At 55.7% G+C, this 13,855-nt stretch overlaps 1 protein-coding gene across 4 annotated transcripts in view; it reads right to left on the reverse strand.

The window, feature by feature from the left end:
• SPEN (spen family transcriptional repressor) overlaps positions 1-13,855 on the reverse strand; it is a 68,228-nt gene that overhangs the window by 2,394 nt on the left and 51,979 nt on the right. For all 4 annotated transcript variants that reach the window (XM_066636896.1, XM_066636895.1, XM_066636897.1 and 1 more), the window contains 3 exons: positions 2,703-10,560; positions 1,512-1,916; positions 301-495 (listed from right to left, as the gene is read on the reverse strand). In XM_066636896.1, coding sequence (XP_066492993.1) covers positions 301-495; positions 1,512-1,916; positions 2,703-10,560 — 8,458 coding nt within the window. The remainder of the gene's footprint in view (positions 1-300; positions 496-1,511; positions 1,917-2,702; positions 10,561-13,855) is intronic.

A 13,855-nucleotide genomic window follows, 5' to 3' on the forward strand; every position in this document is an offset into this window, starting at 1 on the left:
GGCCTGGGAAAGTTTATTTTGCAGAAAAGCCACAGGGAGCCATGTCAGGCCATGAGAAAAAAGCTCAAGCACCACAACAGAGCAATTCCCTTTTGCCAGGACTAATGAAAACATCACAGAAGGAGTGAGCAAGTGTTGGGAGTTCCCCCAAACTCTTTCTGGGGACTTGTCAGCTCGCTCACAACTGTGTGATCTTTCTGTTGGCCCAATCAAAGGCATGGACTGCTGTGGCCTGTCTGCTTCACAGGGTCAGCTCATGAGGCGTGTCGAGTAGAGAGGAGAGCCAGTCCCACCACTTACCATCATGCGGCGGGCCACTCCCTCCAGCTGCGAGGCTTCCAGCCTCATACGCTGGGCAATCCTCAGCGGAGGCCCCCCTTCTGGAGCTGGCAGGGAGCGGTGTGCCAAGACATTGTTGCCAGAGACAAAGTGCAGCTGGACAGCAGCCGTGTCGTTCTTCAATGCCAGGAGCCCCTGCCATACGATGGGGTATTTCTGCAAAGGGAGGCAGAAAGGTAGTGGTGAGCGCTCAGCACGAGAGCAAGAGGAGCATTGCCAGGAGGAAGGCAGGCAGTGAGAGTTTGGGGAGGAGGCGGCAGAGCCCTTTTTGCCTTGCTCTGGCAGCCCTGCCTAACCTCAGTGGGGTCTCCACTGGCCCTTCTCCACAGCAGGAGGCTTCTCCCTCCATGTCACTCACCCCTCCCCAGTTTTGCTCTTTCCTTGTATACACACACTCTCCATCTCAGAAGGGCTGACAGGACAGCAGGTCCCTCCAAACCCTGGCCTGTGGGCCAAATTTGAGGTTTGAGAGAATCTTCTCCCCCCATAAAAGGTGCTTATTATTCAGGTGGCCCTTCTTCACTTCTAATTGGGACAATGCGATGATCTGGGCAGTCACATCTGCCTAGAAATCTGAACACAATACCTGCTGGGGCAATGCACCATAGACACAACAGCCCAGAGTGTCACATAATCCTAATCGGGGGGTGAAGAAGCACTGCAGCATGCTAGAACGGTAAGCGCTGTTCACGCTGCAGAAGGCATTCCTGATGAGCAGCAGTCTCCAGTTTGGAGACCGCTACACTAGAGACTCAAATCTCTCAGCTGCCCCGAACCAGAAAAAAACCCTCCACACCCTGGCAGTGCCGAGTGGCCAAGTCAAGCAGGCCACGGCAGGATCCAGGCACTATTTCGCAGGCTTTGTATTTTGCTCACTCAAAGTTTGTAAAACATTCCAACCCAATCAAAGCTGACCCTTCTCCAGAGAAACAGTTCACTTTGCCAAATTCCACTGCAGACAAGAGCCTGACGTTCTTCTGCGATCTAAACCCATTCCAAAAGCCTAGACCAGGTCCTGAACCATTTCTGGAAGTCCACAGCTGGAGAAGAGCTGGACTTGAGAGTTCAAAGATACAGGCGACCTTGACCAGAGCACAAAAGCTGAGCAAGCCGGGCTTTTCCACCGCACCCCCCACACTGCCCCAAGCAGGAAAAACACGGGCAAAACTCACCGTGAGCAGCTGCACCATATCAACAGGCCGCTGGGAAGCCGGCCGAGGGGCGGGCTCTTGCTTGAGTGGCGCCTGAGGGTCGGAGCGGGGGAGTGACAGCCCTGTAGGAGCCACTGGGCCTGTGGTGGTTGGGATGAACAGCGACGGCTTCTGGGTCTGGTGAGGGGAGGGAAGCTCCTGCTTGACAGAAATAGCAACAGGGGATGGGTAGGAGGTCTGGCCTGTGTCCGCCTGGCCTCTCTGGAGGTGCACGTGGGGGTCTATCGGCGGGACGTGCCGACTGACAGCTGGGTGATGGGTTGGGTCAGGGCCTGCTGCTTGTGCCCCCTTGGGCTCCTGGGAGAGTTGAGGAGTCTTGCTGTGCGCAGGCTGACTGGGGTGCGAATGTTCCCCTTCTGGCAGTCCCTGCAAGGCAGGAGTAGAAGAAAGCAGGGCGCTTGATTCTCTGACACAGGAACACATCCCCCCACCCCCCGTGCAGGCACTCTCAAGGAGCTGCCAAAGGTATGACAAAGACTGCAATGGTTTCACGCACACACATCCCAAAAACCCAGAACCGCAAGCCCAAATGAGCCACTTTGGGGGCTTCTGTTCTCAGGGGGCTGCCTCCACCTTCTAGTTCCCGGCAGGACTGATTCTTCTATGTGGCTGATCAACCCCCCGCCCCACCCAGGGGGACGTGCCAGCTGGCACTCCCAGGTGTGCAGTCCCTCCCATTGGGCCTTGATCTCCAAGGTCCTCCCACAGTACTGCTGTCACACCACGATCTTCCCCCCATCCAGAGCGACTTCATTCTGTTGTCAGGCTCTAACTTCAGCCCTTCGTGACCCACCGTCCTGCCCAAGGCTGGCAACCCCTTTCCAACTACCACAGTGCAAAAGCTACTGTCCCTGCTACCCAAGGTTGGGTGAACTCCCAAATATTTTTACCCACACAGATTTGGAGGTGTTGTCATTGGGAGGGGGAGCAGACAATTAACACACTCCCTGAAATTCTCCCCTCTCCACAACTCCATTTTGTGCAGCTCGGGAGATGTGCAATCTTCCCGTGTGGGGAGAGCATCAGCCAGCAGAGGGAGTGGAAAACTTTGGACAAGACACCAGCGCAGAGGGGAAGGAGAGGTGGGGCACTGGGGTTTGCTCTCTCCCAGCAACACGGCCGCATTTGACACTGCGTGTGCCCGCTTCTCACCTGAGAGGGAGTCATGCTCCGGGTCGGCAGCCCAATGGACGACGCCCCTGAAAACTGCGGGTGGCCAAGCTGAGTCGCTGCTGGGTGGTAGCTCCGCATGTCACTGTACACAGTTCGGTAATCGTGGAAGGAGCTTCCTGCAGGGTGCATGATCTGGACGCCATGTGGGACAACTACTGGCTGCGTCAGGGGCAGCCCCGGAAGCTGGCCACTGAGAAGCCGGGATTCGCTGTGTGGCGAGTGCGCCACCTTGATATCTGTGGTCTTGGACGTCGTCGTCTCCTTGCCCGGCGGGAGCGTCTTGGTAGCAGGCGGCGTCTTCACCGACCTCCCTTCTGGGGTCCTGGATTGCCGTGACTCAGGGTGGTCTCCCCCTATGGCCGCCATGTGGGGGTGCATCATCATCGTCCTCACATCTCGGGGCACATTGTACTGATCCAGCCGAATGCCTGTGGGGTGCATGCGGTAGTCCGGCTGCATGACGAGCACATCCGACTGCACGGGGGCCGACCCCCGGCACACCGGGTGGTGGTAGTGCATCTCCTCCTCGGAGGAATGCTGGGAAGACAGTGGGGGCATGACGATCTCTCGGATGGGAGCTGGCTGAGGGGTGCTGGAGCGCTGTGGCTGCAGGGCTGCCCTGGGCGAGTGGAGCGCCTCTGGGCGGATGCTGTATGGGATGCCCGAGAGAGGAGGGGTGTTCATCCTCACTTCCCCTTGGGAGAGGTGGCCCAGGGAGACAGTCTGCGTGACGCTGTGGGGGGGCATGATCACCGACTGCTCAGGGTGCATACTGGAAATGTACTGAGGCACTGGGATCCCTGGGCAAGGAGAGCTCTGGAGCCCCAGCATGGAGTTGTTGCCCGACAAGGCTGGAGAGGAAGACCCACTGGGGTGACAGGCCCTGGGAAAGGGAGATGGAGAATGCCCGCTGGTCCGGGGAGACAGCGGCTCCTGCTTGGTGACCCCCAAGTGAGAAACAGTCCTTTCGGCTGGGGTGCTGGGCCCCACACTCACGTGGTTGGCTTCGGGGTGCATCTTGCTGGCCAGGGAGGGGTGATGGGGCCCGACTCCAGGGCTGAGGCTCGCGGGCTGTAGTGTCTTCGGCTCTGTCTTCAGGGCTGATGGATCAGGTACCTTCTTGCTCTGGGACAGGACCATCTGACTGTGAACCAGGATGGACGGAGTGTTGGCTGGCTGGGAGAGGACCTTCACGGGGCCAGGCTGAGGTGCGGGGGCCTGGACCGACAAGTGTGACTGCTCGGACTTCTCTAAGCTGCTGCGCTCTTGCTTCACTGAGGACAGCACGGGCGATGGGCTGTACTGTGGTGCCCCCAGCACCAGCGAGGCAGGCGCAGAGACACTCCCATAGCCCGTGGGAGTCTGGGGACCCTTGGCAGCTGGCTGGGATGGGCCAAGGGGCTCCTGCTTGATCTGGGACTTGGACACGGACTGCTGAAATTCAATATCCACAGCGCTGGCTGGTGGAATCTGGCTGATCTTTGCACTGATGCGCTGCGGGCCTTCGGTCTTCTGCCCTGAATAGCTTAGAAGCACCACGCCTTCGGAGGTGTTGACCCGAAGGCCTGGGCTAGACCCCGTCTCCGCTGGTCGGTCTTCAATCACGGACATGGATCCTGGGTGGAACCGACTGTTGTCATTGGCACTTGGCCGCTGCTTGTATTTCGGGGAAAGAGCGTTCACCAGGCACGTCTGGGGCGGGGGCACCTGCTTCACCAGCGTGATCCGTGGAGCCTCCTCCAGATCGATGCTGTGGGGCATTCGGCTGATCACAGAGGTGGCCTTGGGAGCAATGACTGTGATGACCTTCTCCTTCTCGGGAAACTTGGGGGCCTCTGCCACAGGAGGATCTAAAGCATTTGTGGTCGGAACAGCTGGCTTCTCTTCCAATCCTGGCCGCAAGGCCTCAGCTGGCGGGTGAGGAGGGGCCTCCTCCACGCGAGGGGTGCTCACTGGCTCAGCAATGGCAGTGGTGACATGGGTAGAGGCAATACTGGTGGCAGACACGTACTTGGGCTCCATCAGTATCTTGCGCAGAGTGCTGGAATTGCTGTCCATGTCAGAGGCCTTTGTATCTGGAGGGAGAGCTGGTGGCGGGGTGGAGCGGGCCCGGGTCTCTTCGTGCTTCACAATCCACTCAGTCACCTTGGCTGCCCCAGAGTGAAGAGTCACAACCCCAGGAGGGGTGGGCACAGACAGCTTTGCTGCACTGGCCGATGGGATGGCTGGCGCAGGGGTGCTTGGGGTCCCTGGTGGGCTGATGGGAGCACTTTCAGTCGCCGGGTGCAGCTTGAGCCCCGCTTGCCTCCCCTCATCCACAGGAGCTGATGGGGAGGGCAGGTCTGGAGGATCTGGAGCTTTGGACTGGGACTTGCTCTCTGCCATGGGTTCTCGGGGAACAGCCTCTAGGGCCAAGCTCTTGCTGGTGTCAGGGACGCCCAGCGGAGGAGTGGGGGCTGGAGCCGAGCTCTTGCTCAGGGAGTCGTCCGTGGCTCCTTCAGGCAGAGCTTTGGCCTCACAGGCAACGGGAGACTTGCCTGGCCCCCCTTCAGGCTCCACGGCTCTCGGTTCCGCAGCCTCGCCTCTCTTGCTGGTGCTGCGCTTGCGCCTGGGCCGGGTGGTCTTCTGACGCCCCCGTTCCTTCCGCGAGGCATTGGGCTCCTGCAGGGTTTCTGCTTCCTGCGCCGAGCTGGAGGACTCGCTGAGACTCACTTCGGCCTCCTTGCTTTCCGCAGACCCAGCAGGCTCAGCAGCCGCCACTTCCGAGTCCAAGATGTTGTTCACAGCCTGGTCGGTTTCCGGTTCCATCTCTTCCCGCGCCGTGGGCAGCACCAGTGGTTCGGTGGCCAGCTCTGACTCCGACTCTGTGGGATACGGCTGGGGAGCAGGGAAGCTCTCTGCCTCTCCAGAAATGTCGTTGATGATGGACCCAATGGCTGCAGCCAGTTCTGTTTCACTGGCCTGGTGGGCTGGCTTGTCCCCTTCTTCCTCCTGGCGCACCTCGGCCACGTCTGCCGCCTGCTCCTTGTAGGCTGCAATCGTTGGGCTCTCAGTAAGCTTGGCGATGTTCTCCACAGCCTGCTCCAGTTCGATCTGCTTGGCCAACTGGTCTGCTTCAGGAGACTGAGTGGCCTCATAGGGCCCGTCCTTGTCTGTCTCCGGAAAGGGCACCTCGGCCTCGCTATTGCTGAAATGGGGAGACAGCTGGTCCTCTTTCCGGGGGCTTTTGCTTTTGGGTGATGGGGCTGGCACGGGCTCCGTGCCCTCTTCACTGGGCCGCAAAGCACCTCTGACCTCGTCCACATTGAGCCGTATCTCCACGCTTTTCAGGCTCCTCATCAAGGACGCCTTGTCAGTCTTGACGCCGCGGCTCCTCCCCCTCTTGGACTTGGTTGTTTTCTCCAGGACGGGTTTTCTTTCTACAGTCTCCACTGTGCAGGTTTCGGTGGCACTTCTGTCGGCATCGCCCTCTTTCTGGTCGCGCTTCTGTTCGCTAGCAACTGCTTCCTTCTCAGCCTTGGGCTTGCTGCTGTCCTCTGTGGCCTCAGATCCTTGCCTAGCCGGTTCAGGGGGCTCTTCACCTTCTGCTGAGACGTCTGCCTTGGGCTCAGCCTTCCCCTTCTTGCCTTGGGGACCGCTGGCAGCTGAAGAGTGGCTTTGGGCCGGCTTTGGGGCCCTGGGTGACCTCCAGCCGTCCGACAACTTGGGAGTCTCCGCAGTTTCCTTTGCTTCATTATCTTCTGCCTCTTGCAGTGCTGGCTCCACCTTCAGGGGAGAGACTTCCTCCTCAGGCTTCCGGCGGCACTTGGGAGGCCGGCCTCTCCTCGGAGGAGTGGGAGCCGTGGAGATGTCTGGTGGCTCCCTCTCGGTTCTTTTGCGGGTAGACCGGGTCACCTCAACAGCATCTTTCACAGACGACAGGCCTTCATGATCTCCAGTGGTGGCGTAAACCGACCTCACGTTTCTGCGCCTTGTCCGGCCCACGGGCAAACTGGGCTCTGGAGTCTCCAGCTCTGCTGCCGTGCTGGGGGATTTCGCAGCATTTCTCGAAGACTTCTCGGCTTCCACTTTCAGCTCTTGAAGCTTCTGCCCCTCCCCACGGGGAGAGCCAGATCTCTTGAGCTTCTCGCGATCAATCCGCTCGCTCTTCCTCGTGACCGGCTTCTCAGTGACACTCATCACTGCAGACTGTACGGGAGTCTTGGACCGCTTGCTCTTGTAGGTCTTTCTGTCTCTGACCACCACGGGGGGCTCGGCTTCCATCTCCACGTCAGACACTAGAAGCTGAGCCTCGGCAGCAGCCTCTGCCTTGGGACCCACACCAGGTTCCGGGTTAATGGCTGACGGCAGGTTTTCTTCCTTCTGCTCTGGGGGTTCCTCGGACTTTGTGGCCAGCTTGGGAGGAGGGGCAGTGACTTCAGGGTCTGGATCTGTGCCACTGTCTGCCTGAGAAAAAGAAGAGCCAGGGGTGGGTGGTTTGGTATCCAGATAGGAAGGGTGCTCTGCAGTAGCAGCCTCCTCCTTGGGAGCTGCCGTGGGAAGAGCACCCTCTTGACTCCCTTCTGGGCCTGGAGGTGCCTCCGTGTGCTCGAGTGACTCGGTCTTGACAGGCACATGGAGTTCCACGAAGGGCTTGGGCTCTTCAGAAACAGGCTCAAGCTCTGGTGGCTTCTCTTCTCTGGGAAGGGGCACCTCCACAGGAGGCTTCTCGCTCGCCCCCTTCTCTGGCATCAGAGGCAGTGGCTCCTGGAGGACAAGAGAAGCTGATGGGGGCCCAACAGCCAGTGAGGGTTTCTGCTCTGGTTCCTGGAGGTCGAGGGTCACTTCCGGGGTCTTGGGCCGACTCCCCTTCTCCTCCTCCTGCTGCTTCTCAGCTTCCTTGGGCTTCTGCTCTCTCTCCTTCTCCTTCTGCTGCATCCGTGTGAGCTCGACAAACCTACTGTGGAAGAGCACCACGGGCTCCGGCACAAAGCCAGAGGCGCTGCACAGAGCCCCGTCCAGAGAGGCCTGCCTGCCGTACAGCCTGCCCGAGATCAGGTCCAGCTCTTCGTCCTTCCGCTCCAAGTGCTGCAGGCGCTTCGAATCCTGCTCAAAGATGGAGCTGTGCAGAAAGCGGGAGGCAAAGAGCTCCTGCCGCTCGTGCTCCTCCTCCTTCTGGTCCTCCTTCTTGTCGTCCAGCTTCCCCTCGGAGTCGGTCCGGATCTTCTTCTTCTTCATGTACCAGGAAGGGATGGGTCTTGGGGCCGAGTCCACTTTCTCTTTGTCCTTATTGTTCCTGAAGCTGGCAAAACGCGAGTCCCAGTCCAGGAAAGACCAGTTCTCTTCTCGAGATGACGACAGAGATTTGGCCCTCTCCAGCAAGGCTTTCGTGTCAGGCGTGATTGTCTTGTCCAGTGCGAAGGAGTAGAACTTGTTCCTTTCCAAAGAGCTTGGCAGCCTCTCCTCTTTCTCACGGAGCTTCTCTTCCCTGTCCCTTAATAAAAAAGACAGCCTGGGATTCTCCAGCATGGCAGAGGTTTTCGGAGAATGGAGCTTATGATCCCCATCGTCGTCCGAGTCAGAAGGCACCTCCCCTGGCTCAAGGTCCCGGACCGACCGCTTCCGAATGCTATCTCTCTTGACAATGCTGCTGGGGAAGCTGATGTCTCCTCGGCCCGGCTCAGGCTTCCCCTGGGATTCCCAGCGGTTTGATTCTTCCTCAGAACTCAGCGCGGAGAGTTTGAGTTTGGCCATTTCTGCCATCTGCTCCCTTCGACTGGAATCGTAGGGGTTAAACTTTAGGGCCTCCTCCCTGATGGCCATGCTCACATACCCAGGGCCCTTGTCATCCGTTTTAGGGGACTCTTTGGTTTCTTTGACAGGTGGAAGCCTTGGGGAATCCAGGACCTCCTCCTCCTCATGGAAGGGGAAGGGTCGGAGGCTTGGGGAACAGGCGGTTCTTTCAGAGTCTTCATTCACCTGGAGAGATCTCCGGTAGTTCCTTTCACGCTTTGTGCTGATGTCAAAGTCAAAAGCATCTGATGACTTCTTCCGCTTGCTGGGGGGAGAGTCGTCCGTCACGTCTTGGGGGGGCTTCCCTACTTCATGCACCAGGCTCCGCCTCTCGTACTCATCCAGATCTTTCTTTGGGCTGCCAAACTTCTCTGACTTGGCTATCTCTAGCTCCATCTGCTGCTTCAGCCGCCGGCTCTGTTCCATTTGTTTCCGGTAACTCTGTGTGTGGTCAATGTCTATGGGGATCTTCTCCTCCATGTCAGAGGATAGGTGCTTCTCTGGCCCGAGCCTGTGCTCCGGCAACTCTTCAGGGAGGCTGCAGCAGTTCTTCCGTGCCTCCTCCCGCTCTGCTCCATGGTCCTGCAATGGTGGCATGTGCTTGTGAGGCAGTTTGGCTGAACTGGCTTTCCTGGAGGGAACCTCCACAGGGGTCTCCACTGACTCATCTAGAGGCTCTCCCAGCCTCGCCTGTAACTCCAGGCTGGACCGCGAGCCGAGCCCAACCAAGATGCCAGCAGGCTCTGGCGCTTCTTTGGGACTGGTGGTAGCTGCAAGCCTTTCAGGCCGGGCCTTCTTCAACTCCCTCTTGAGCAGCTCCTTCCTCAGGGGCTTCCGCTCTGGCTCAGCAGCCACATCCACTGGCTTCCTCAGAGCCACGCGCACCTCGTCCTCCTCCTGACTGATCCGCTTAGCTTCTGGTTTTTGCTTCTCGGACTTCAGGTTGGCATCAGCAAAGCGCCTCTTACGTGCCTCCAGCTTCTCAAGGTCGACCGGGTTGGCCCCCTCGCTCACCGGCTCCACCTTCAGGTGCTTCTTAGTCTTCGGCTTGCCCTCTTTGTCCACCACTTCAACATGGCTGGCCAGCACCTTCTCTTTGGGCCCCTTGGTCCGGCCCGTCTCTAGTTTAAGCGGCTCCACCTTGGCCTGCTCCAGCTGCGAAGCCTGCAGCTTGGGGTCCAGTGAGGGGGACTTGAGGATGTCGTTCTCCTGCTTCCCTCTCAATTTCTCCGGAGCAGAAGGGTCGAGAACCTTCCCCTCCTTCTCCTTCACTCGCGTCAGCACCACACACGGCATCAGATCCAGGCGGTTCTTTGCAGTCCCCTCTTTGTCGGCTCTCTCTCGACAGGGCTTGCTGCCGCCCTTCAGCTTCTCGGGACTGGGCTCCTGCTCGTTCTCCGGGTCTGTCTCAGAGGACTGAGAGCTGGGGGAGTGGACTTTGGGCTTGCGCTTCAGCCTGTCTACTTTCTCCTTCTCGACCTTCTCCGGCTTCTCTTTCCTTGCCAGGCGCTTGTCTTTGTCGGGTCTCTCTGGCTCAAAAGCACGTTCTTTTTCTGGCTTCTCGGTTTTCGCGTAACGCTCCGGGCGGGATTTGTCCACCTTCTCATAGTGTGGTGGGGAAAGGGAGCTGCAGCTGCCGCTTCGCTCGGAGGACCGGCTGTAGATCCTCCTCTCCGAGTCGCTCTGCAGCCTCTCTGACTGTGACGGAGAAGCTCCTGGGCTCTGCGGCCGCCGGGAATGCGCAGGACTCTGGCTTCGCTCAATGGGCCTCCTTTCGTGGTCTCGGTCCCGATCCGATTCGAACCGCTCCCGCTCCCGCTGCCTGTAGCTGTACTCCCGGATGTCTTGCTCGTAAGGGTCTCCTCTGTAGTCTCTGTATTCCCGCGGGTCGTCATAATAGCGCGGGTCATAATAGTCTCCTTGATAAGGATCCCAGTCTGCATAAAATTCCCGGCCACGGGCCGGATACTCTCTCCGGGGATCTTCGGCGTATGTCCCTGGCGTCCGCACAGCCTCATAATAAGTGCGATCAGCAGCATATTCGTAAGAACCTCTTCTTTCATCTCTGCCAAAGACATCAAAACAAGTTATGCTTCCCCCAGTCAAGGTCATCACATATAGTTGCCTGAGAGCTAGACTGAACATGAGAACAAACTACAGTAGTAGTTAGTCTGCATTTGTGTCTCCCTTGCTTACTCTACTGCCAAAGAGACCAAAAACATCATCAGAGTTTTTTATGCCATTGTACAAAACAATGGTAAGGCCACACCTGGAGTATTGTTCCCAGTTCCAGTCACCACATCTCAAAAAGGACATAGTGGAAATGGAAAAGGTGCAAAAGAGAGCGACTAAGATGATTACTGGGCTGGGGCACCTTCCTTATGAGGAAAGGCTACGGTGTTACGCCTGAGGGGGGACATGACTGAGACATACAAAATTATGCAGGGGAAGGATATAGAGAGATGCTCTTTACACTCTCCCATAACACCAGAACCAGGGGACAGCCACTAAAATTGAGTGTTGGGAGGGTTAGGACAGACAAAAGAAATTATTTCTTTACTCAGCGTGTGGTTGGTCTGTGGAACTCCTTGCCACAGTATGTGGTGATTGGCATCTGGCCTAGATTCCTTTAAAAGGGGATTGAACAAGTTTCTGGAGGAAAAATCCATTACGAGTTACAAGCCATGATGTATGTGCAACCTCCTGATTGTAGAAATGGGCTATGTCAGAATGCCAGATGCAGGGGAGATCACCAGGATGCAGGTCTCTTGTTATCAGGTGTGCTCCCTGGGGCATTTGGTGGGCTGCTGTGAGATCCAGGAAGCTGGACTAGATGGGCCTATGGCCTGATCCAGTGGGGCTGTTCTTATGTTCTTAGAGTGTTTCACTAAGAGCCCCTCCTTCAATGCAGGGCTCCACCACAACAAGCGTTCAGTCTGCCAAGGGGAGCCCCAGTCTCAGTCTCCAGCCTGAAGCAGAGATGGGGGAAAAAGATGACTCCTGTGGCCAGGAAACCTGGAGCTGTGCCTGACCTCATGCAAAGGTACACTGAGCTCAGGGACAAGCAGCACAATCCTATGCATGCTTACCTGAGGTAAACCTAACTGCATTCAATGAGGTGTACTACACGGTGAGCCTGTACAGCAGTTCTGTGGATGCCTCCCTGGAAATAAGCCCTACTGACCACAATGAGGTCTACTGTCAAGTAAACATGCATGGGACTGTGTGGGAAGTCAGGGACAGGCTCTGGACTACACGTTTTGGTTGGGCTACCAAGGTCCAAAATTTGTGGGCTCTGAAGAGTGTGACTTTTCCAGGAATAAAAACACACACACCCTCCAGAAGTCACATGTGAAGCAGAGTTCATTCAATGTTCCTACTCCAAGGACATGCTGCAGACGGCACATGGTGCCCCCAGGGCAACTCTGTTGCACAGTCCAGATTCTGGTCCAAAGCGTTTGGGGTCTGTGGAAGAACAGCCCAGGTGGGTGGCAGAGACCATCCATCCTGGGACCCTGTTCTTGGGGGTTGTGCTCTGTCTTGTTTTTCAATCCAGGGTGGTTTCAAGAGGGAGGAAATGGTCCCTGCCTGCCAAAAACCAAGTTCTTTGTGAGAGAAAAACCACCTTAGGCAAATAATGATTTTTTTTAAGGAAACAAACCGGCAGCAACAGAATAATTATCTATTTCAGGGGTTCTCAAACTTTGAGAGAGCTTTACTCCCTTAGTAAGTCTTTGCGGGGGAGAGGCAAGGGCAGGGAAGTGATCCCCAGGATTGCATCCCTCAGGGGTGCTTTCACTTAGTTGGACTCAGTGAGGGCTGCTGGAGGTTCAGGGAGCCCAGCGCAGCTCTTTGCAGGGCTCCCTGAGGCTTGGAATCTTGAAATGGAACAAATGCAATGCTAACAGGAAGTGGTTTGCTGTTTCAAGATTCCAAGCCTCGGGGAACTCTGCAGAGGGCTGTGCTGAGCTCCCCGCACCTCCTGCAGCCCACACTGGGACTCAAGCAAGTGAAAGCACCCCCGTTCTCCCCCCTTAGGTACGCGATCCTGGGGATCGCTTCCCTGCCTCTCTTCTTCCCCCACCCCTTAAAAGGATGGGGTAAGCATTACACAAACTAGTGGGTCGCAACCCACCAGTTTGAGAACCACTGATCTATTTTAATCCAAGAACAGGTGGGGGAAATGCGCAGTTTGTGGAAGCAACCATCCAAACTGGCACCTTCTACTTGGCAGCTCTTGACTTCAAGCCCTTACAACAGCCCCTGAAAAGTCACCAACCGCTACCTGCCTGGGAAGGGAAGTGTTCCAGTTCTGGTCTGGAAAGAGACTCACATTTGTTCATGAGATCAATGGGAAGTAAAAACTGCTATAGGTGTAAGTTGCCCAGCGGAGGTGTTCCTGAGGTGGGCACTCACACCATCCCTTCCATTCACCAAGCCACAGACAGTCATAACATCCCCTCTGGGAAACTGGGGTCTGAACACTCCCTGCAAACCTGAGGAGTGCCCAACCACAGTTTCCTGGCTTGGATGTCATGGAGAACTGCAGTCTTGACAAATCAGGAACACATTTACAAAAGCTGGGCATATGGGGGGGGGGGGGAGGAGAGACAAGAAGAAGGAAGAGGTAATGTGCGAAAACATGGCAGATTCCTGCTACTCAACACCTGAATGACATCTGAACTTTAGTCACTCAGTGTGCCAAGTCTGCCACACTGCTGCTCTGGCAGCTACACTGGCTGCTCATATCTTTCCAAGATCAATTCAAGGTGTTGGTGATGACTTTTACAGCCCTATACTTAGTGTGTTTCCGATTAGTAAGACAGGATGACAGCCCAAGTCTTACTGAACACAATGGGCTTACTTTGTGGGCTCTAGGTTTACACTGAGTAAAATAACACAGCTTTTTTTTTCTTTTTTTGCAAAAAAGTTTATTTTTTAAATAAATAAATCTATTTATTTAATAGATTAAAATTACAGATACAGATAAGGAAAATAGGTTAGACTTAGAGCTGGGACTACACAGGTTACACATGAGGGTATTGGCCATCGATTACAACATACATTAGTCAAAAAAAATTAATAATGTCTAAAAACAAAATTATTCATCAATATAAAAATTATCATATTTTTAATCTACTGATAAAAAATATTGATTGTTTAGTTAAATTATTAATCTAAAATCATCTATCCAATCATAAAAAGGTTTCAAATTTTCCGTATACACTATTCTTGCCACTAAACTAATATTTAAAATAAAATATTTCTTATTTGATTCTTAATTTCTGATGTCACATTTAAGAGGAATGTTTCCAGTCTGAATGGTAATACACACTTCAATATCTCTTGTAACAGTTTAT

This window comes from Tiliqua scincoides, chromosome 9 (genome assembly GCF_035046505.1).
Source record: "Tiliqua scincoides isolate rTilSci1 chromosome 9, rTilSci1.hap2, whole genome shotgun sequence".
NCBI classification, from domain to species: domain Eukaryota; kingdom Metazoa; phylum Chordata; class Lepidosauria; order Squamata; family Scincidae; genus Tiliqua; species Tiliqua scincoides.